This window comes from Leptodactylus fuscus, chromosome 5, assembly GCF_031893055.1.
Source record: "Leptodactylus fuscus isolate aLepFus1 chromosome 5, aLepFus1.hap2, whole genome shotgun sequence".
Taxonomy (NCBI): domain Eukaryota; kingdom Metazoa; phylum Chordata; class Amphibia; order Anura; family Leptodactylidae; genus Leptodactylus; species Leptodactylus fuscus.
The window spans coordinates 160,551,888-160,575,949 of record NC_134269.1 but is presented as its reverse complement, the minus strand read 5'-3'; the positions used below and the strand labels follow the sequence as shown (position 1 = coordinate 160,575,949).

The 24,062-nt window shown below is 42.7% G+C and overlaps 2 protein-coding genes across 2 annotated transcripts in view; both read right to left on the bottom strand.

The window, feature by feature from the left end:
- Positions 1-7,221, bottom strand: part of APAF1 (apoptotic peptidase activating factor 1) — a 56,532-nt gene extending 49,311 nt beyond the window's left edge. The window contains exons 1-5 of the mRNA XM_075274614.1: positions 6,804-7,221; positions 4,824-5,054; positions 4,155-4,344; positions 3,055-3,252; positions 1,465-1,648 (exon numbers count right to left, since the gene is read on the bottom strand). Of these exons, the coding sequence (XP_075130715.1) occupies positions 1,465-1,648; positions 3,055-3,252; positions 4,155-4,344; positions 4,824-4,961 (710 nt within the window). The 5' untranslated portion in view covers positions 4,962-5,054; positions 6,804-7,221. The remainder of the gene's footprint in view (positions 1-1,464; positions 1,649-3,054; positions 3,253-4,154; positions 4,345-4,823; positions 5,055-6,803) is intronic.
- Positions 7,222-19,303: 12,082 nt separating this feature from the next.
- The window catches only part of CCDC87 (coiled-coil domain containing 87), a 40,165-nt gene continuing 35,406 nt past the window's right edge, over positions 19,304-24,062 (bottom strand). The window contains exons 18-21 of the mRNA XM_075275884.1: positions 23,478-23,615; positions 22,756-22,870; positions 21,641-21,783; positions 19,304-19,515 (exon numbers count right to left, since the gene is read on the bottom strand). Of these exons, the coding sequence (XP_075131985.1) occupies positions 19,390-19,515; positions 21,641-21,783; positions 22,756-22,870; positions 23,478-23,615 (522 nt within the window). The 3' untranslated portion in view covers positions 19,304-19,389. The remainder of the gene's footprint in view (positions 19,516-21,640; positions 21,784-22,755; positions 22,871-23,477; positions 23,616-24,062) is intronic.

Below are 24,062 nucleotides of genomic sequence, written 5' to 3'. Positions count from 1 at the left end.
AACACAGGTGATAAATGTCTGAATGCTGGCAGGGAAAGAACATGGGTCTCCTGGGCCTTGTCTGAATGGAGTGGAGCGGGCACTATATAAAGAATAGTGGAAAACTGTATAGCTTTTCATTATACAAACAATAATATCTTATCTCTTAATATCTGACTGAAACAACCCCTTCAAATGTGACTTCATGCTTTGGGTTTGCATTGCTCTCATTTTGCAGAAAGTCTGGGTTTATAATAATAATAATAATAATAATAATAATAATAGTAACTATACCGTAATACATGGTGAACATAATGTAATTTCTAGAGAAGCAATAGAAATTGTGGAGGCCCCATCCACATCAATATTTATAACGTGTCCAAGGAAAAACTGGTGTCTGTAGTACTGTGATCTTGCAGCTAGCTAATAGACATTGCACCCAATTATCAATTAAAGGGGTTGTCCATGATAAAATTAAATCCCTACACTAATCTCAACACCCTCCCCCCACCTACTGTCTAAATAACTTAATTTATCAAAAATGTATATTTACCCATATCCCTGGGGCAGTCATGTGACCGCCCCAGGGACATTAGCTGGTTATCTGGTGATAACCCATTTCCCCGTTTCCATAAACGAAACATCACTACTACTCCCCCCCATCCACTCCTTCATACTTACTTCTCCTCCTTCCAGGCTTCTTCCTGCGGGGCGGCTCCTCCCTGTTCTCTGACTGCCAGCACTGCTCTGTGCAGCCTATAATCCACCTCTACTGAACAGGCATGGGAGCAGCATCAGAAATATGCACAGTAGAGGTGGACAGAGCAGCGCTGGGTCTATAGCACGCGCTGACAGTCAGAAAAGAAGGATGGGCCGTCCCACAGGAAGTAGACTGGAAGCAAGAGAGGTAAGTATATAATGGGGTTGGGAGTTGAGCTAAGTGGGTAGGGAAGGGCTAGTAGTTGTGAGTAGGATAGCTAGAAAGACAGGGAGGGGTTGTATGGGAAGGGGGGAGAGAGGATGGAGGGAGAGGGGAAGGGGGGAGTGAGGTGAGAGGTAGCTAGCGTGGAAGTTTCATAGCAGGAAGTTGAACCTTGTAAACAAATACAGAAGATACCAGGAGCTCCCAGAGACACCCAGAAATCACTCAAAACATGGCTAAAGGTAAATGAGTGCATGTATTAACCCATTAATAGCACTAACAGAGCTTTTAAAAAACAAAAACAAAACATTTTTTTGCCTGGAAAACCCCTTTGAGGAGCTGGTATAAGACTGGAAAACATGGCTGCTGTCTTTCAGCAACCATGCCTCTCTAGTCTGTGGATTTTGTACTACTATACCTTTAAACTCTGAAATCCCATCTATAGCAATACCCCTCTGTGAGTGACATACAGATATAAAGGTGACAAAAGTAAAAGAGGAAACAGAAGATTTTACAGACTACTTGTTCAGTGTTGTAAAAAACAAAAGCAGCTATCTGGCTACCTGGGATATGAATGCACTATAAGCTGACGCAGTCTATCTCTTGCTTCCTCAATGTTCAGTGGAGGCCTCTGTGAATACTTGCAGTCCTGATCCAGACGAGTGCACATATTCTGCAATTTCATCAGCAGACCTGCTTTGTCCTGCTTCCCAACAGAAAGCCAGTGCACTCCTCCAGGAAAACAATCTGAGGAGAAGAACAACCAAGAATCACTGAGAATACGGAGTTAATATTAAAGGTCTTATGTGGAGAGAGGAAAGTTGAAATAGTGTATTTGTAGTGTGGATAAACATTCTTATATAGATGAGGGTGCCTTGATATCCCAATTATTAGCTTTGTAGAGCACAGCAGGTGTTTCCTCTGCTGCTGCTCTGACTCTCTGTGCAGCCATTGAGACCAGATGCATTTACATAGTAGAATATAGCGGAGTTGGTCATGTGACTGAGAACTAGAGTGTAAGCAGGAGAGGCAAAGGAACAAGACCTCCAAGTGGTGAGTGCAGGGTAAAGCAAAGAGAAACTGAATATTTTTGCATAAAAACATTTGACCTTTTCTGCTTTCTGCCATGTTTGAGACTTTTCTGTAAAATAGGCAAGAATTTGTTGGAAGGGCCTAACAAATTTACTGTCACAAACTGGCACCAATAATAGCTGAAATCTACTCAATTCCCTTGCAAAGTATAAATTTCACTTTCTGGCATGCAAAGGGCAGGGCACATGTCAACCCAGTACACAGGTGATCAAGACTGACATGTTGACTGACAGTTGTGTGAGACTCAGATATTGCTCATTCCGTCCATTACGGTATTATTTGGTGGTTCTCACTGCATACAAATATGTGATAAATGTCCAAAAAAGTAGAAAAAAGCAGGGCACTCACCAGAGCAATTCATATAAAACCGATAATCCTTTATTGCATTCTTCTAATATCTTCAATACATCAAGATAAAGAAGGTAACATTGTCAAGCTTGCTTTTCTCTCCTTTTTTGGACATTTATTGCAGTTTTTGCTGTGGTTTTTTAAACCAAAGCCAAAAGTGGCTACAAAAGAAATGAGAAATATGCAGGAAGCTTCTTATACTTCTACCTTCTGCTCAATCCACTCCTGGCTTTGGCTCAAAAAACCACAGCAAAATCTGCAACAAAAAAAGCTACGTTTTCGAATTGTGGGGCCTCAGCCTTAGCATATATTCTGATCATCCATCCCAAAACCAGAAGAACAGATTAGATAGTAATAATGGTTCGTCTAATGATGGGCAACAACAGATTCTGATGGACTCCATTGCCTATAATGGAGTCCTCTGGATGTCAATTGCTTTCTCACTGACAACGGCAAGCGAAAAATTTGGACCTGCGAGACATTTTTAGATGGACTCTGGACGGATATATCCTTATTGCTATCCTGAGAATTATACATAGTATGTATATAAACACACATACTATATACAACAGCTGAATAGTAAAACACAAATAAATATATAATTTGCACACAATAAGTGGTTAAGGAAGCAAAACTGTTGTAAGGAACCACAATATTTTGGTTTCCACTCCATTTTGGCTGGTGTAATAGATGAATAAGACCTATACTATTACCTTTAAGAATTCTGTGATCCCTGAGGGCTTCAGCAGCTAATACTGATTTTCCACAGCCTGCCATGCCATACACTATCACCCAGCCGGACTCATTCATCAGACGGTACAAGCTGTCCTGGATGTCCTGTATCAGCTTTTTCCGAGAGACAAACACAACTGGTCTCTGTGGCACCCCACCTTCACACAAGGCTGTTTTCACTAAAATCAGATAAGATCAGATACAATGTAATTCATCCCGTTCAAGAGAAATTTAATTTATTAAAATCAAAAGATGTGTGAAGTCTTACTAAACTGTTATACTTAGGAGGGGTTTGGAGTTTCAGGTTTGGCATATATACTGAACATAGAGGAAAACTAATGTTATATTTTATATTCTTATCTTAATGTATATAAAAATCAATAAATATGTAGTAAATCTTTGAGTAGTAAAAGCTATAAACACTATAAAACACTACTTCAGAAGCAATGATTTCTTCACCTCTAGAAACATTACACCTCAGAAAGAAAAGCAGGAATGTATACAGTACTATATACCCTTAAAGAGGACCTTTCATCACTTGGGGCACATGCGGTTTTATATACTGCTAGAAAGCTGACAGTGGACTGAATTCAGCGCACTGTCGGCTTTCACGATCTGTGCCCCGGTGAAGAGCTATCGGTGTCAGTACTGTAGCTCTTCACTGTCAGAAGGGCGTTCCTGACAGTCAGTCAAGAACGCCCTTCCTCACAGCAGTGCCTATAGCACTGTACTGAGTGGGGAGGAACGCCTCCCTCCCCTCCTGATAGTACTTGTCCATAGACGAATACTGGGGGAGGCGTTCCTCCCCGCTCTCACAGTACAGCGCTATAGGCACTGCTGTGAGGAAGGGCGTTCCTGACTGACTGTCAGGAACGCCCTTCTGACACTGAAGAGCTACAGTACTGGCACCGATAGCTCTTCACCGGGGCACAGATCGTGAAAGCCGACAGTTCGCTGAATTCAGCACACTGTCGGCTTTCTAGCGGTATATAAAACCACATGTGCCCCAAGTGATGAAAGGTCCTCTTTAAACAATTCAGATTGACCTTCAAATTTCAACCATAAAGCTCAACCAACTCACCATATGAAGTAATACCAGTGGATGAAACTTTGCCACTTCCAAATAAATCAATGGAGGACACCTCTTTCAGACGAGCAGCCAAATCTTTGTATCCCTCATGTAGTAGAGCATTGTAAAAGGAAACAAAAGCCCGGTTGTCTTTGCTGAGAATGATCTTGATAAGCTGATTTGCTCGATCAACTTGAGTAGCCTTTTTTATATGGAAGATGAAATGATTTCAGTTGGGAAACATTTGATACAGTTATAGATTCTGACTGACGCTACATTATCCCATAGCTCCAGTCATACAACTTTATATTAATGACTAGTACAGGCAAATGTTAGAAACTTTGTTATATAAGTCAATGAAAAAATACAGATGTAGCCGAGTTACCAATGTAGTCAGTGGACCTTGTTTTTTTAAATGGCTTTTCAATATCACATTGGAGGAAGTCCAACATCCAGCATCCCCGCTGATCAGCTGTATGAAGAGGCCAGAGCATTCAGGCAAGCACTGCAGCCTCTCCGCTACTTACCAAGCACACCACTGCACATTGTTTAACAGCTATGCTTGGCATTGCAGCTCACTTCACTTAAATGGGACCTGCAAACAGGCCTTGTGACTGATGAACACAACATAAGATAAACTCAAGCACTGTAAATGAAGCATTGTAAATGAATGGTAAATACCTTATTTTTCACCGTTTCCTCCTCATGTGGTGTAATAACTCCATCACTTATCATATGGTCCATGATGTATGTGGACCTAATGTCCTTTTCTAGTGCTGATCGATTCTGAAGAAGTAAGCTTCTGGCCCTTTCATCCATCTTCTCATTTATTTTATAGGATTTCTAATAACATGCAGAAACTTTGAAATTTACTTCCATTCAACAATGGACATGAGTACCAAAACCCGACACCTGTCCAAAAAACAAGTATATAGAAGATAAATCAAATGGACACCACATAGCTAAGGGAGTTTAACATGCAAACTGGAAAACCTAGGGGACTGGGGGTTTAGGCACTTCACTTCTGGCCCAGCCAGCGCCTGCATGGTGCATGGGATGGAAAAGGATATCTGACGAGAAGAAAAGAGGAATGGCTGGTAGTTGAGTATCTCGTCTTTATTAAAAATAGATTTTAATATGCCTGGGATAAACATATCTATGCTCATATCAAATTAAAAAAAACAAACATATGGGCAGAACAGATAGACCATGTAGTATTTTTCTGCTGATAGTCTTGTAAGTATTAGGATAAAGAGAAATCACTGTATACATATTAAATGTATACAATTCTAATATAGTTTGTGTTTTTCACTATTTGGGTAAATTCACACTACTGTTATTTAATGTTCATTACTATTATCCGTCACAGAAAGAAAGCAACAGACACTAAATGATAGATACAGAGGGAGCCTGTCTGCATTCACCCCAATAATAATGGTAGCATGAACATAGGCTTAGTTTGCAGGACACGTGTATACACGTAATCCTACTCTAAGATGAGAAGTACATCTGATGAATACACCATTGTTAATGTCCGTTGCTGCTTTCCATGTATGCAGCACTTTATCTTCCGCTACAAAGGTAAACACACATGACAGAAGCTAGGTCCCGCCATGTTGTTTACATTAGTTTCAATGGAAACAAACACAGAATCAGTCTGTGTCCATTCTCTGCAGCAGTTTAATGTCCGTTACGGTCATCCTATGATGGAAGACAACAACGGACATTAACAATGGTAGTGTGGACGCACCCTTATTTGTCCAGTGATATAATGTCTTGTGACATTAATTACCTGTCAAAGTCACGTGACAACTATGGATAACACTTCAACACACCAGGAAGAAAATACCAGGAAGTCTAGTTCTCTGTTTAAAGGGGTTTTCCAGTATTTCGATACTGACAACTTATCTCTAGGACAGATCATCATATCAGATCACTAGAGATCTGACACCCAGCCCCCCACTGATCAGCTAACATCAGGGGTATGTGCCAATAGCTGGAAATCCACCAGTCTGATACTGAGGACTAGTCCTAAGGTGAAGTTATCAAGGTATTCTGATCATGTGAGATCTGCTTTCAGGGTTGGCGACTGAATATCTTTGTTTCATTTTCACATACCTTTCCATGAACTTTTGTCTTGTTAGATCTTTTTACGGCTGTGTCTGTTCTCTATCTATGTATGTATATAAAACCCATATGTGATATCAGAGATCAGAGCGGGGGCAGGTAAGGGGTCACAGACAGATATGATCCCCCTCTATCCTGTGGATATCTGATATCTGTTTAGTGGGATATAATAATAATAATACATTTTATTTATATAGTGCCAACATATTCCGCAGCGCTGTACAATTTATATTTCCCTGACACCTAGCACTCAGCTCCTCCAGCCCCTCTCCATATGGTACTATTAGACGATACTCCTGTCACTTCTGGACACATATGACATGATTTCCTATTCTCTGCATTGTACAGTGACACAATAGCTGAGCCCTCAGAGTGTGACAACTCCCCACAACACACTGACAACCTTATAGGAGACATGGCCTGTTCTGTCCTCCCTGCTTCTGAGGAACTACTGCCCAGCAACACCACAGGGATCCAGCCCCAGCCGCAGAATACAATGTCCTACCCGGCCCCGCACACCTAGCACAGCCTCACCTTCCACTACAGCTTCTTATTCACATTCTGTCGCAAGCACGAGATACGGACTACAACTCCCGGCGTGCCCCGGTATCATGACGTTGTCACTTCTCTGATAACCTCTTCATTACCGGCGGCACAGCAGAGACTGCTACGGAAAGACGTGTTGTGGGATCTACGCGGAAGGGAAAGAGTTAATAATGGGCCGCCCAAGTCACTTCCTGGAGACGCGGCTTCTTCTTTACTGGCTGCAGCCGAGGAGCTGAAAGCGGCGGGAATGGACGGAGGACACCGGCAGTGTGAGGAGACGTGAGGGCCGGGCCGACTCTCTAGTCACGTCTTGTAGTGACAGGGTAACCGGGGTTATAGGTGCTGACTGCTGAGGAGAAGTCTCGTGGTCACGGGTTAGGTCCTGGCACGTCTCCAGGAGTGAGGACATGGCAGGACAAGTCTGGAGCCTGTGCTGATAAACAACCAGTAATGTATAGGCTGCCTGGTGTCCTGATGTGCTCTGTGCTGCTGTGGTGTACAGTTATGTATTAATGTATAGTGGGGTTTCAGAGCCTTCACGTCATTTGTTCTTATATCTAGTGATCTAAAGGTTGTGTCTGCTGGTCCCCCATTAGTGACCTGTCTAGGACAGTAATGGATCTCACCCAGTGATATAGTCTACAGCCATAGCCAAAAGGCTTTGGAGACTTATACAATTCTTACAGAACTTGCTGATTGAGGCCAAGACCTCATGTAGCGGAAACACCGTGGAAAAAAGCCCCACATTGCAGAAACCTAGCCTTTTTTTGCTGCAGTTTTTTGAGCCAAAGTCAGGAGTGGATTGAGCAGAGGAGAGAAGTATAACAGCTTTCTAGATATTTCCATTCCTTCTGTAGCCACTCCTGGGTTTGGCTTAAAAAAATGCAGCAAAATCTGCGTTTCTGCACTGTGGGGCCTCAGCCTGGTCTTACACGACCGTAGTTTAAGTCCGCAATTGAGGGTTTTCAATTGTGGACCATTTGCGGACACATTATACTCAATGCGGCCTCTTACACCACCGGATATTTTATCCATGGTGTGCCGGGCCGCAACCGAGGTCAGCACTTTTTAGAACATGTCCATAATGGCCACAATTCACGGCACTGCACGGACTCGCCCATAGAACTCTATGGATGAGTGCGGCAGGTCACGGACATCTGCGGAGTGTAAGTTGCTGATCAACAACTTGCGGACCGTAAAAGCATTACGGTCGTTTAAGACCAGCCTTACAGTCCCTGCATAGTGGATGGGATTCTAAGCAGCGGACATGCTTTATCTTCCAAAACCGTTGTAGTTTTGGAAACTCCAGCATGTCAAATATATCTACAGAAACGCTAGCGGTTTCCATATAGGTGTAATAGAGGCAGTAGGACAGAGGAAATCTTTGTGGACTTACTGTGAAAAGCGCTGTGGGGAAAAAAATGTGATGCATTGCCATTTTGGTTTTTCCTCGCAGATCTGCGCCTTAGCGTTTTGTTTTTTTTTTGGGGGGGTGGTTGGGTTTTTTTCTCATGCAAATGGCCACAAGACGACTGTGGGGGCTATGTCTTAATCTGTCATTTAATGTACTTTGCTCTCATCCTTCAATGGATGAGAACAATGGACAGAAAATAAGTCATGTAAACCTACTTTTACCTTGTATCTTGGTGCTCCATCATCCTGGAAAAAAAACCCCATTGTTCAGCACTAAATTACTCCTGGTTGGCTGGGAGAAGTTGTTCTTGGAGGATGTTTGGCTATTATTCCTTATTCATCGGGTCCATTCATACGGAGTAAACGTGCGCTCATTTTGGCAAAATACACGTGTAAATATAAGACTCCCATTGACTTTAATGACTTTTTTTTTTTTTTTTACACATGTTAAAAAACGGCAAAATACACGGCAAAATTAGAGATGAGCTAGTACTTTTCGAAATGGCAGTTTCAAATAGCACGCACCCATAGGAATGAATGGACGCAGGGGGTTAAGCGGCAGGACGCCGGCCCCGTCTTTGTGCTGGCTCCATTCATTGCTATGGGTGCGTGCTATTCAAAACTGCCGCTTCGAATAGTACTTGCTCATCTCTAGTCATAATACACGTGTATTTTTCTACACCTGTAGAAAAGCAGGGCCAAACCATGATGCTGCCACCACCATGTCTGACAGTGGGGATGGTGTGTTCAGGGTGATGAGTTGTGTTGCTTTTACGCCAAAGATATTGTTTTGCATAGTGGCCAAAAAGTTGGCTTTTGGTTTCATCTGACCAGAGCACCTTCTTCTACATGTTTGGTGTCTCCCAGGGGGCTTGTGGCAGACTTTAAATGAGACTTTTTATGGATATCTTTGAGAAATGGCTTTCTTCTTGCCACTCTTCCATAAAGGTCATATTTGTGCAGTGTACGACTGATTGTTGTCCTATGGACAGACTCTCCCACCTCCGCTGTAGATCTCTGCAGTTCATCCAGAGTGACCATGGGCTTCTTGGCTGCATCTCTGATCAGTCTTCTCCTTGTTTGAGATGAAATTTTAGAGCAGGGGTGGGCAATTAATTTTTCCATGAGGCCGCATAAGAAATTGAAACTATGCTAGAGGGCCGCGCCACGGCAAATTTAGCTCCACCCACTTCTACGTTGACTCCGCCCATTCCCAATCATCTTTCCAAGTTCCCCCACAAAGTATTATCCTCCTATAGTCACCCGTACATTATATGTCCCCACACTATAATGTTCCCTTCCAACGGCCCCACAGTATTAGGCCAATCTCCTGCTGCCCCAGTATAAACTAGTGGAAACTAGAGGGGACACAAAACTGGAGCAGCTGGAGGGGGACATTAAACAGTGGGGGTAGTTTGAGGAGGGCAATAAATTGACAGCTGGAGCGGGACATGAAACTGGGGGCAACTAGAGGGGGACATTAAAATCGGGAACCTGGAAGCAGACATTAAACCGTAGGGGTAGCTGGACGGTGACATTAAACTGGGGGCAACTAGAAGCAGACAGGTCCCCCTACAGCTACCTCCACGGTTTAATGTCCCCCCAGTTTAAGTGCCCTCTTCATCTACCCCCAGTTTCATGTCCCCCCTCCATTTCATATCCTCCTTTATTTGCCCCATTTCATGTCCCCCCTCCATCTGCCATCTCTGCCCTAGTATAACATTCCCCTTCCATCTCTGCCCCTAGGTTACTGAGACACACATATATATACACACACTCTCACCCCTGCATCTCACCTTACATCTCAGTACCTTATGACACTCTCCACATGTCTCCATCTTCTGCCGACAGTAAGACACGCCCCCTAGACACGCCTCCCTAGTCAAGCAGTGCGGGGCGGACTGAATCAGTCAGAGGGCCGGACTTTGCCCAGGTCTGGTTTAGAGGGACGGCCGGGTCTTGGTAGATTTGCAGTGGTCTGATACTCCTTCCATTTCAATATGATTGCTTGCACAGCGCTCCTTGGCATGTTTAAAGCTTAGGAAATATATTTGTATCCAAATCCAGCTTTATACTTCTTCTCCACAACAGTATCTCGGACCTGCCTGGTGTGTTTCTTGGTCTTCATGATGCTCTCTGCGCTTTAAACAGAACCCTGAGACTATCACAGAGCAGGTGCATTTGTACGGAGACTTGGTTACACACAGGCGGATTCTATTTATTATCATCAGTCATTTAGGACAACATTGGATCATTCAGAGATCTGAACTGAATGGAGTGAGTTTGCTGCACTGAAAGTAAAGGGGCTGAATAATTATGCACACCCCACTTTTTAGTTGTTAAAAAAGTTTAAAATATCCAATAAATTTCGTTCCACTTCTCAATTGTGTCCCACTTATTGTTGATTCTTCCCCAAAACATTAAAATTTGATATCTTTATGTTTGAAGCCGGGCAAAAGGTTGAAAAGTTCAAGGGGGCCGAATACTTTAGCAAGGCACTGAACGTAGGTTATTAGTGTGCTGATAAATCGTGTATCCATCGCCCAGATACAAAGCATCAGATATATGACACTGTACAGTCTACAGTTTTAGGGCTATTTTGCATGAATGATTTTTCTGTCTGAGTGCGATCTGTGAAAATAAAGGATATAAACCACTGACCCATTCTAGTTAATGAAGCATTTCACATGTCCATTTTTTCACAAATTGTGAGACACTGAGAAAAAAAAAAAGTTCACTCATGTTTTATTTTTTCCTTTCTCGGTCATACAAGTTTATGGGTCAATGGAAAAAAATTGACAGCACATGGACATAATCTGTGTTTCGTCGTCTGTGTCCGTGTTTCATCTGCTTCTCACATTCATTTCTCAGTGATGCTGAAAAATAAAGAAAACTGCATCCAACTTTTTTTTTGTGGAAACAAAAAAAACATGACACACGTGGGTCAGACAAAAATTGGAAACACACTGCAATGTACAACAGCCTTTTTTATTGCCCTCAATACAGATAGCACAGGATACTGTATTATATCCATTTCTTGACCCGTCCCATTTGTTCTTTGCCTCTGGCATATCTGTAGCAGACGTCCTGCAAAAGACCCAGCCATGGCAAAAACCAACTGAAGTATTTAGATTTGTATTATTAACATTACTTTTTCAGAACAAGTACTTTCAATATGTACCAATTAAGCAACATATATGTTAATATTTATGAATTGACATTGGAGGGAGGGAGCTTTTATCAACTTTTGTTTTTTTATAAAATAAAATCTGTTTTTACTTAAAATCTATTTTTGTTTAATTTCTAGTAAACTCTATATACAGCCCTAGCCAGGATATTCCACATCTCTCAGATCAGAAGCCAGTAGTGTTGTTGTATAAGTATAGGACACGTCATGATATTTCTTGAACACGACCTGCTCATCCTTCACTCACTGAAATCAATGGGAGACTTTTTTACCTATTGCTTTCAATGTGATATGCGCGTATCACATTGAAAGCATTGGGTAAAAAAGCCTCCCACTGATTTCATTGGGTAGTGCGCGTATGCTGGCACCCATTGAAGTCAATGGGATCTGTTTTTTACGCCGTTCACTCTGAACGAGTTTACGTTCAGAATGAGTGGAGTGTAAACTCCATGTGAAGGCTGCCTTATAATAACTTAGCTGTCTTGTAATGCTACAACTTATTGCCACAGATGTCGGGTCTCCAGAGAACTCAGATCCTTCCAATCGCAGCTCTGGGACATGAGATTATATTAAATGAGATCAAGGGCTCTTGGAATGTGTCTTGGTTAGCCTTTCTTAGGTCTCATGCACACAACCATACTTCGTATCTGCAATCGCTAAAAAGACTCATTTGGCCTGTATGGTTAGATGAAAACCACTGATAAGAGATCCCAATCTGTGTGACATCCATGCCGTTTTTACTGACCCATGGATTACACATGGTCGTGCGCATATAGCCTTAAAGGTGTTGTCCCATCACAAGGATCCTATCTATACTGCTAGTTTATGGGGATTTAAGACTTTTCCTAAGTGCATTGCTTTATCGAAACTTCTTTGTTTGGCCGCTATCTTAATTTATTCAATTCATTGTTTACACTCTGTTTCTATGGCCCTTGTGATTATCTGCTCATTTGTGAAGTGATGTAGCTGCCTGCTCTCAGGGGGAGGAGGGAGGGGCTGGGAGCAGCTCTAAGCGGTTTGTGTCTTTTAAGTAGCGAAGCTCCTCAGAGAGCTTCAGGATTTCTGAGCTCTTATCAGTCGGTTTAATTGAATTTGGCTGATAAGGGCTGAGATAGGGAGTCCGTTACCTCTGTATGTAATGCAAACTGACTCAAATCCAGCTCTGCTACATCAGCTTCACACTGTGGTAATTCATTCACAATCCTGTGCAAGTGAAACCCCGCCCACCTATGTGCTGAGGAAAGCAGGAAGTGAAGAGAGCACAACAGCCTGCAGGTTAGTGAACAAGCGTCATGGGAATACCCCTTTAACGGTTTGTCTCATCATAGGCAACTCTTGTAATCTGAGACCTGTGATCAGCAGATAGTTACAGCTCAGTCTCCTGAGACCCTTGACAGTAGAGGTTATATTTTTGAGGGAGAATTTGCAGCCCCGTTCTCTTCCCATCCCCCCCAATAGTGCCCACTGTAGAGGAAATGTAGTAATACATGGGTCAGATTACTAGCAGTCCATGTAATAGTACATGGATAGCATCCAAATGCCCTACTATGTATATAGTAGGAACTTACTATAACAGTAAAGTTGTAACTCATGGTCAATGACTTTATCACTTTGTCAGTAATCAAAAGCGCTTAATAAAACCCTTGCAGAAGAAACCAGCATTAGACAACTTCCTTCCTCCCACTACTTACCATGATTCTTAATACCTAGCATTTATATCTGCATATGTTATTGCTATATCCAACCAGAATATTTCTGCCTTGTCTCTGCGTTCACAGTGCACTTACATGCCTGATGCTTCACTCACTGCTATGTGTCTCCAGCAGGGCTATAGAAGTGTATGGAGCGCCAGTCATACAAGCACACCGTGCTTCATTCTCTTGATCGTGATGTCAAACTTGTGTCCTAACCTGTGGACAAGGGATAAGCGTCTGTAATGGGACTGCCCTTGTAAACATATACATGGCAGCAAAATCCTCTGATTTCAGGAGCGCTGGGTGACCATCTAATGTGAATGTGAAGCCCTCCATTTCCGCACACCAGGCACTCTTATTTTAGTGCTGTCTGACAAGCTTTCTCTCTTAACACATTGCAAAACACATTCACGTGCATCTCAGCAGAGATGGATGTCAGCAAAGCGGGTTATGTCTTGTATGGCCATAGAGAAGTAAGACCTGTGAAGATCAGGGGCCCAAATAGAATGGCAGGTCAGGAATAGAAGAAAGGACTACTGAATCTTCCCCATAAAGATAAGGCGTGGCTAGTCCTTCTTGTAGAACGACAGAGGGGATAGCGGAGTTTTAGAGATGACTGACCATACCCTCTGGTCAGATCACGTTCCCTCTGTCGTGCGGGATGGCTTATACAATGAGAGCCTGGGTGCTTTGGGCTCCCTTCTTTCTACCATGCCAAGCAGTGATGACTTTTCTGAATACATATATTTATTTGGGTGAAGGCAATGACTGGGATCCCAGCCGACACATTGCTGCTGAGTGACATTCTTGGAGGAGCTAATAGCAAGCAGAAAAGAAACAATTAGTGTATACTTTATCCATTAACACTCTTAATGTTGGAGCTAAACCCTTAGGATTTGTCACAAATAGCAGCTGACAGGTTCAATACAACCCCCTTAACTGTTTCCATAAGAGCTAGCGGTACATATGGCTTAAACCCTGCAAGGCACCGTGTCACCATGACAACAGAGCAAGGAAAAACATACTGATCTTTTCTGAAGCTATTTTTAAGCCGTCAGTACTAAAATTTTTACCTGTGAAATCTCCGCCATGTAATTGGCCCTTGTCCTAGAGGGGCTTAGAAATGACCACGGCTACTAAAGTAAAGGAGAAAGGTCTATGAATGGGATTAAATATAAAATATAGGGAAAAAAATGAATGAGTTGTTTTAACTTAACACTTTTTTAAGCTAGTTTTTTCACTTTGGGCATTGTAGATCAAACTGTACCACAAAATCGGCATCCGTACATCAGGGAATATGGGACTGCCTACATGTAGAGAGCCTCGACCTGCTCTAAAGGCAACCATGTAATATACTGCAGATCTCCACCATATGGATTGTATATTATTAAAGAGGACCTTTCACCACTTTTGGGCACATGCAGTGTTATATACTGCCAGAAAGCCGACAGTGCGCTGAATTCAGCGCACTGTCGGCTTTCCCGATCTGTGCCCGGTGTAAAGCGCTTACGGTACCGGCACCGTAAGCTCTGTACACCGGGCACAGATCGGGAAAGCCGATAGTGCGCTGAATTCAGCGCACTGTCGGCTTTCTGGCAGTATATAACACTGCATGTGCCCAAAAGTGGTGAAAGGTCCTCTTTAATGAGTTGTACAATCTATACTCTTACATGGAAATGGAACATACTACATTGGCTAGTAAAGTGAAAAATACTCTACAACATTTCCAGTTGCACCTTTTAGGAGTATTTTGATGGGTCTGCGTCTTGTCTAAATTCCCCCTTGAACCACTGCCATCTACGAGCAGCTGCCACTAAACTGGGAATATGGTGTGTCCGGTGTATATAAACATATACAGACATGCCGTACAATAACGTCATCACAACAAATGCTTACCTAGATCATTGAGAGAAATCAGATTGTTCTGCCGTGTAGAGTTAAAGGACAATATTCTCTTAGGGATTTCACCATTGTAGCTTGGACACTAAATTTATTTAAAATAATAATTGTCTTTTGTACACAGATTTCTCATTTTACCATTTGGGAAGAGGGGGGTCTGCTACATACATTTATATTTTCCTTGGCACTGTCTACATTATGGCTGTAGCAAGTACACTTTGGACTGTATGTCACATGATCATGGAGTGATTTATATCCACTGGAAATAAGCAGAATGAATGACAGCAAGCAGAGAGCTAGAAAACCGTGAAGAATTGATACAGAAAGTATATTATAAATTGTATAACTGTTCAGTAGACAAGTACTTTCCTGGAACTGGACAATCCCTTTAATATTCTTAGGTGTGCATATTTAGTTGCATTTCCTTTTCATTTGGTAATTGGTTCAAAAGTACAAGCATCTTCCAAGTATATGTTTTCAGCTGACCTTAGGCGCTTGAGTTGTTTTGTGTAACAGATAAGAAGTTGTCCTGTGGTATCATGACATGACTATACATGGCTAAGCTATTGCGTAATACATGTTATTGCAGTCAGGGGAAGGATGTGTGTTTCATTCTTACATTCAGCTCTTCATGGTATACAAGCTGGGTTGTTCAGTCTGCTAAAAAGATGAAGTACATACTACATGGCTCTCGTGGTTGGTTTATTTCTTCTTGGTTTATTGCTTCAGCATCAACTGTTCCCTGTTGAGTCTATCGGTTGGGGGTCCCTCCCTCCGTGTGTGTATATGCTGATTGGGGCCTGCGTGTCCCGCTTCTGGTTTTCCTTTTTTTTGCTTGTGTTCTTTATTATAAAAATTTTCAATAAACTCCGATTATACATAAAAAGATGAAGTATTGTTTTTGTGTGCAATATACAAAAGACTTATTTTCATTGTGACTATGATAGCCTGTTCTGCCCTACAGTCACATGACCAGATAGGGTCATGCAGCACGATGTCCTGTCTTCCGATCATCTCTCTTCTGGTTTGCCCCATCTCCTGAGGGTTTCAGTGCAGGTGCACAGTATATAGCTCTGCACTGTTTCTACCCCAACCTGTCAATAACTATTGTGCTCGTTCTAAGGGGCAGACAAGTAGGAGATTTCCTCATAGACTGCAAACTGAAGTGAGCAGGGTCCTTACTTATTGTTTGATTCACGACATTCACAGCTATGTTGGACTTCCATTTCTCTGCACCTTTGTAAGGCTTGGTTCAGATCTGCGCACGGGGTCCGCTAGGAGAAGTATGTTCACTATCGCCCTACAACAACATGTAAGTGGTTTAGAAGCAATTTTGTATCCCTTAGAAAATTGGCGCTCTTTTTCACCTGGCGTCATTGCCATTGCTCATAGCGCATATTCATCCTGATTCCAAAACTTTTACCTATCACACAGCGGACCCTGTACGGAAACAGACGGAGAGTCTGAAGAAGGTATTGTTATACTGAAAAACGTTTAACTCTACTTCTATCATCACTGCTTGAATAAAAATATAAGAAATTTCCCAGCACTCCAAGTGTGGCGTTCTTTCTTCCAAGCTTAGAAAATAGTCGAGGTACCATGACAATTGTTCTGGATTTACTCTCAGCATGTTACTGTACACATACATGTTTGTCTTTAAGAATCGTTTATTTACACATGTGTATTTACAGCAATCCCATGTGTTTCTCACTCATTTTAAGGAGGATCTGTCACCGCATCGTATAAGATAGCAACATACACTCGGAGCTGCTGCTTCACTGATGACAATGGTCACTGTTTGTTTACTTGTTGGCTCCCCTGTTCAGCGATTAGGAATAGTGGCTAAAGCACTAGGGAACGCCCACTTGGCTAATTACTGCTATCAGTCCGGGAGAGCTAATGGCACAAATAATAGCTGAATGCGGAAGCCTACAAGTAAATGAAAACCACTGTGGCATCAGTGAAGCAGCAGCTGTGATTGTATTCCACTAGCCTTACTGATGTGAGGTGGTGATAGGTTCTCTATACTTTTATACATATTTGTATTAAAAGGGTTTTCCAGACTAAAATAATTAGTTCACTAGTATAGGATGAGTGAGGGTCTGACCCCAGCACCCCCATTAATTAGCTGTTCTCAGCAGCTGATACACAGAGCATGGAGCAGGACATAAACAGCACTGTTCTCTGTGTAGTGGTGGAACTGAGGTACTGCAGCTTAGAACTGAGTCAGTGTCGGGGGCAACTTGATATTCTGGGGGCAACCTGAGTTGGACACATTGGTGTAGGGGAAATTATACTGTGTGTGTAACTTGGGGGGGGGGGGGGAGGCTGACATGGTGGGGGCAGCTAGGGGAGTGGGGGGACATGAATCTGTAGGGTGAAACCTGGAGGGAGACATTATAAGAGGAATATTGTATGGGGCCACTAGGGAGCCATTATACTGTGTAAAAGCCACTAAGGTGGGGGCCATTGATGAATCATTATAATATGTGCAGGTCTAGTAATTTTAGGTGGTCATGATGGGGGGCAGGGGTGCACTGCTACTGAGGCGAGGTGAGGCGGCACTTTCAGAGGGAAGGCAATTTTATCTTTTTTTTTTTTTCTAAACTAGCCCAAGACAGGCTGCTCTAAAAACAAAACTGAGCGGACCTGTTCTGGCTTAGTCCTCTTCGTCTCAGCGCAGGCAGTGATGATAAGATGTCATCACGCCTCCTGCGCTGAGACACAGATGTATTATGTGCAACCGGGTGAAGAAGAAGAGGTGGCAGCAGCGGCAACTCCATCTCGGGATCGCAGGTAGGTGAGGATACCTTTTTTTTTGTTCTTTTTTAATAGGTCTATTTCCCTACCTATCCCCAGTCCTGCTAATGGCTGCTCCCCGCTTCCCCTTTTGCTATAGGATGCAAAAGAAGGAAGCAGAAGTGGCTGTGAGCAGATCCGCGAACCTCAACAACTACCTCTATTATTATACTCAGGGTTTTTTTTCAGACCCCTGAGTATAATAATCGGAGCCCCAGGGAAGGTGAAGAAACATAAAAAACAATGTTACTCACCTCTCCTGGATCCGATGTTACTCCTAGCAGGCTTTAAGCCTTTATGGTAACGTCCCAGACGTCATGTGGACGGTCCATGTGACGTCTGGGATATTATCATAAAGGCCCGAAGCCTGTGCTAGGAGTAACACTGGATCCAGGAGAGGTGAGTTAGTAACAGTGTTTATTATGTTTGTACACCTTCCCCGAGTCTCTGATTATTATACTACGGGATCTGAAAAGACCCTGGAGTATAAAAATAGTTCATGGGTGGGCTACTATGGGGCATAGTAGAGGTTGGGTGGGCCACTGTGGGGCATAATAGACGTTGCAGCGGCCACTGTGGCCCCTACAATCTACTATGTCCCACAGAAGCCCACCCAACCTCTATTATGCCCCACAGTGGCCCCCTGCAAAGTTTATTATACCCCACAGTCTATTGTGCCACAGTGGAGCAAAATAGAGGCTGCAGGGGCCGCTGTGGAGCATAATAGAGGTTGGGTGGACCACTGTGGGGCATAATGGAGGCTGGGTGGGCCGCTGTGGGGCATAATGGAAGCTGGGTGGGCCGCTGTGGGGCATAATGGAGGCTGGGTGGGCCGCTGTGGGGCATAATGGAAGCTGGGTGGGCCGCTGTGGGGCATAATGGAGGCTGGATGGGCCGCTGTGGGGCATAATGGAGGCTGGGTGGGCCGCTGTGGGGCAAAATTCCACATGCAAGGGACATTTATAAAAGAGATCATTAGGCCACATTATGAATAGAAGGGGCATCATATATGTGGGTCAGGTGCGTGGAGAAGTAAGGAGTCAAAAATGTCTGTGTTGCAAACTTTACAGAGACAAGTCACAGCTGCAAGAAATGGTCATGCCGGACCAAAGGGAAGAGACAGGAAATGTGAGCAATTAGTCAGAGACTTCTCCTGTAAGTCACAAAATGTTACTGCCCTGGATTCACTGTAAGGGCCCCTTCACATGGAGTTTACGCTCTGTGTATTCTGTCTACACGCTGTGTATTCTGTACATTTTACACGTGTAAAATGTAGTTAGCCATTGAGTTCAATGGCTTTTTCGTATAACGCGCGTTATACGAACATGCCATTGAACTCAATGGCTAACTACATTTTACACATGTATTTTTACATGTACAGAATACACGGAGCGTAAACTCCATGTGAAGGGGCCCTAATGTTACCAGGAGGGAAGGTGTCTTTTGTTCGTACACCTCATGTAGCACAGAGGCTAGGTTCACTACTGTGGGGGGCCCACCAATGTGTTAAATAGCCCTGCTGGTGAGCTATCGTTAGGGTAGGTCATCAATGTTTTTAGCCCGGAAAACCTCTGTACATGCCTCAGTTAATAGCTTCAAGTTTTACTAAGCAATTTTCTTTTTTAAGATTGATTTTGCGTCGTTCTTGCTGCAGCCAATAGAGCATTTCTGTTTTGTCCCATTTCATTTTGTCAGCATACGGCCTGCCCTGTAGTAGAAAAAAACAAAACAAAATATGAGTGAAAAAGGTATTACTAAACACAGAACCACAAGATCTTTCTCAATGGTACATGGTCACAGTGAAACTATGAAAAATGGTGACTACACTTGAATTACCTTAGAAAACCCGCGGAACCCATAGACTATAATGGGGTCTATATGGTTTCTGCACGAAAAATGCTGCTTGCATTGCTTTTCTCTCCACAAGGAGAAGGGAACAGAATCCCTGAATGCAGATGTGAACTGAGCCTAAGGATTTCTAATACATTAATGTACTGGTGTGTCTGATAACATAATGAGCTCTGGAAGATGTGATGAATCTCCTAATAGGGAATACATGCATGCCACAGGTCAGAAATATGAGAGAAAGAAAACTTTGATAAATCCTTCCTATCCACAGAACAGGAGACAAATGAATAATGAGAACGGGAACCCTTAGGCTAAGGCCCCACAGAATGAAAGCGCTGCGCGAAAAGCTGCTGCGGGAACAAATCGTGGTTCTTCCCGCAGCGTTTTAAACAGAAAGTTCACAGAGTTTTCCTCCGCAGACTTTCTGTTACCATTATATATACGAGGAAGCTGATGGCGTTTCCGTAGATATAATTGACATGCTGCAATTTCCAAAACCACGCTGGTTTTGGAAATTGCAGCGTGTCCACACTGCAATTTTTACCGCAAACTGGGCATGGAATTCGCAAGAATCCTATCCACTTTACAGTTACTGTATAATGCGTTTCCACTGCGGCAAAATCGCGTTTCCGGCCCATGGGGGCCCACCTTAAAGTGCCTCACAAGAATGGAGCAGAGGTGCGCATGCTCGACTGCCACTCCAGTCATTTCTGTAAGACTGATGGAGATAGCTGTCCTGAAAGTCTCGGAAGTAAATGACGCCCTGAATGAGCATGTCCATCACTACTCTGGTCACATGGAGTTCCCCATTCTCTATGGTAATAGCTGAAGGTCCTTTACCATAGTTATGCTGGTATAAAACAGATTACTATTAGAATAGACATTTTAGTTGATCAAATTTTGTCAAACGCTATAATATAATATCTGTATGTATCTTTGACTCCAGGCTTAAAGTGGACCTTTCATGTTCTCAGGCACATGCGGTTTTATATACCACTAGAAAGCTGACAGTGCGGTGAATTCAGCACACTGTCAGCTTTCCCGTTATGTGCCCCTGGGCTGGAGATATTGGTGCCATTATAACAGCACTGATCTCTGCCCACTGTCAGAAGGTCGTTTCTGACAGTCTAGCTGGATTGTGAAGAACGCTCCTCCTAACTGTACTTTTCCATAGACTAGTACTAGTGCATTCTTCACAGCTTAGCATCATCTCTGGGCAGTAAGGAACCCCCCCTCATTCAACACTCATTCTAAAAAAATCTGCTAGTGTAGCTCAACCTTAAGGCTGTTGCAGATTTTGCAGTTTATTTTTAACCAAACCCAGGAGTGGCTACAAAAGGAATGCAAAATATTAAGGAAGCTCCTATACTTCTCCATTCTGGTCCATCTGCTCCTGGGTTTCTCTAAAAAAAAAAAAAAAAAAAAGCAGCACAATCTGCAACAGAAAAGCAGATTTTTCACAACGTGGGGCCTCACCCTAAGAGTGTCCTGAGAGATACAACCTACACAATCCAAGCAATTTGGCTCCACCTTAGATTATACAGTAGACTGTCACCATTATGCTGAGCACCATCATATTCTTATATAGTCCAATAGACACCCCATTGGTCAAGTGCAATGGGCTGTGCCAGAGCCTAAAAACTAAATACACAGCCCGTGGAGGATGTGGTACACTTGAGCCACATTTGTACCATATTTATACGAATATTTTTTTAAGGAAATTATGCATCTGTTGGACTATCTAAACACATGATGGTGCTCAGCACAATGTCCCCTGCTATGCACTGTGGCTGGTTTGATATGGAAAAACCTGGATAGCACACAGACCAGATGCCAACCACTGAGATCAGTTACCCCTGTGCTGTAAAACTGGCAGCACCCATGGAACAGCAGGATTATCTTGAGTTTGACTGATAAATGCCACTTGATGGTTAACACCCATAAAAGACTGTTAGTATGGTTTAGCAATACTTGTATAGACTCACCTTATAGCTGACTGTGTCATTACATTTCTTCTTTATAGTATGTAACACTTTATGTATTTCAGGTTCTATTTCTGCCATTTGTTTGTGTAACTTTTTCCTTTTTCTAGACTCTTCCATCCTTGCCATTGACGTTCCTTCATACCCTAAACAGGTAACAATACTGTTTTACAGATATATTCATAATATTATTAGAAATATCTATGCAGGCCCCCCCACAGCCCCAGCGTTTACTGTCGCAGAGCGCAGCAGTCTTGTTTCTCTGCCTCGCCTACTGACGCTCCAGGTCATATGACAGACTCCACTCTAAACTATGGGCCAGCAGAAGAAGTTCTAATTCATTCCCCGCTGGGCATACAACTCGCTATAGTTACCAAGAGACTCCAGCCTCTGAGTAATTCTAGCGCATGTAGATGGCCTAGTATAGATTTATGGTATAACTCAAGTCACTTTCCTATAGTATAGAACATATGTTGGATTGGGCCATCCCCAGCCCATTCCGATTCATGCCCCGCTCCGTCCACTGTGTAAGCGGGCTGCAGAAAAGGGATGCAATGCAATACCCCAAAAATGCGCCAACACATGGAAACCCAATAGTAAATGAGGGCAATAATATAAAAAGAGGGTTTCCGAAATAAACAATTCTGTCAAAATACATTAGTCAGCAATGTGTAACTAAGATAATGAAAATGGAATTGGTTCTTCTACCAGTGCTGGAAGGAACCGTATGTTTTCCTGACATCTATTGTTCCTGACTTACTGAGGCTCCGCTCGCTCACCACCCTGAGCCTCCACAAGGGTTTCTGTCAGGTTAAGTCAGTTATGAGGGCAAGAATAGCGCAGCATGCATTGCCAATTTTGCCTGTCAAAACATCAGAAACCTTGTCAGAACTCCTGCAGACCCCTTTATAAATCATGAACAGGTCATGAACAATAGTTATGACACCAATGTGAACATAGCCTGACAACACGTACATACTGTATTATTATATATTTGATTAACAGTAACCACTCATAGCAAATTCTATATAAACTGTTAAAAAAAGATCACTTTGGGATGGTAGGTTTACTAAATATGAGTATAGTAGAAACATTTTGTTATGTGACACGAAGCTTACCTCTATGGAAGAATCTGTTAGGATCAGATGCTGCCGTCTCCACCATCTCCAGCTCAGCTAAGAGCTTCTCTCTTCTTTTGATAAGTGTGGCTGCTTTTTCCCACATCTTTATAGCCTGTATAATAGTGGAAGCTTTTACAATTATGTTCATTTGTAAGGTTTACACTAAAAAATGTTAGTATTTATGGATCCTCCAATTCCCAATTCTCCTAACGAATATATACAGTATTTCCTATAGAATGTGATAAATGTCTAATATCCAAATACACGGCAATACGGTGGCTCAGTGATTAGCACTACAGCCTTGCAGCGCTGGAGTCCTGGGTTCGAATACCACCAGGAACAACATCTTCAAGGAGTTTGTATGTTCTCCCTGTGTTTGCATGGATTTCCTCCCATTCTATGAAGACATACCGATAGGAAAAAGTGTACGTTGTGATCCCTATATGGGGCTCACAATCTTCATTAAAAAAAAAAATCCAAATACCCCTTTAAATCAATGGATAGTTATTCAAGTTTCAGTGTCCCATTAATATGTAATAAGATGTCCTCAGCTTTCATAGCTGATCTTGGGCTCCTAGCAGTAGAATCCTTTGTTATATGATTCCCTTCTACGGATATATGCAGGTTAGGGATCTTATTTCAGTACGGCATTATTGCATGTGACACTAAGCTGCACCCCGCTGTTATTATGTTACAACTTTACAATATATACACGTTACCTCTTTTAGTAGGTCTTGGTATTCATTGGAACTATATTTAATTGCCATATCTAGTCTCTGGCTTTCTGGGACATGAAGTACAGTCCATATGGCATTTATCTTTTTCTGTACATCTTCAGCGCAAGGTGTTGTCTCCGCCTGTACATATAACACATACAAATAAAATGTAATGTTAAAGAGTTTTTCTCATGAACATAATTTTTGCTGAATTTTAAAGATTTTCTCTAATAATCCTAGAAGTGGCAGCCTTTTGCCTCAATAGGTTCCCTAAAGTGTGACGACAAATGTAGGAACTCTGCACAAAAAGCTATCCCAGCCGTAATAAGGAAATCATGGCTGCATTTATGATCATTTCACTGACAACCAATAAAAACAAATGACCGTCACCACTAGAAAAAATCTTTAAAGCTAAGGCCCCATGGCCCAGAAACGTAGTGCTAAAACGCTGCGGGAAGAACCGCAGTGTGAACGCATTGCGGTTCTTCCTGCAGCGCTTTGAAGAGAAAGTTCACCGAGTTTTCCTCCACGGACTTTCTGTAACCTTTATATATATTGGAAAGCCGCCGGCGTTTTCGTAGATATAAT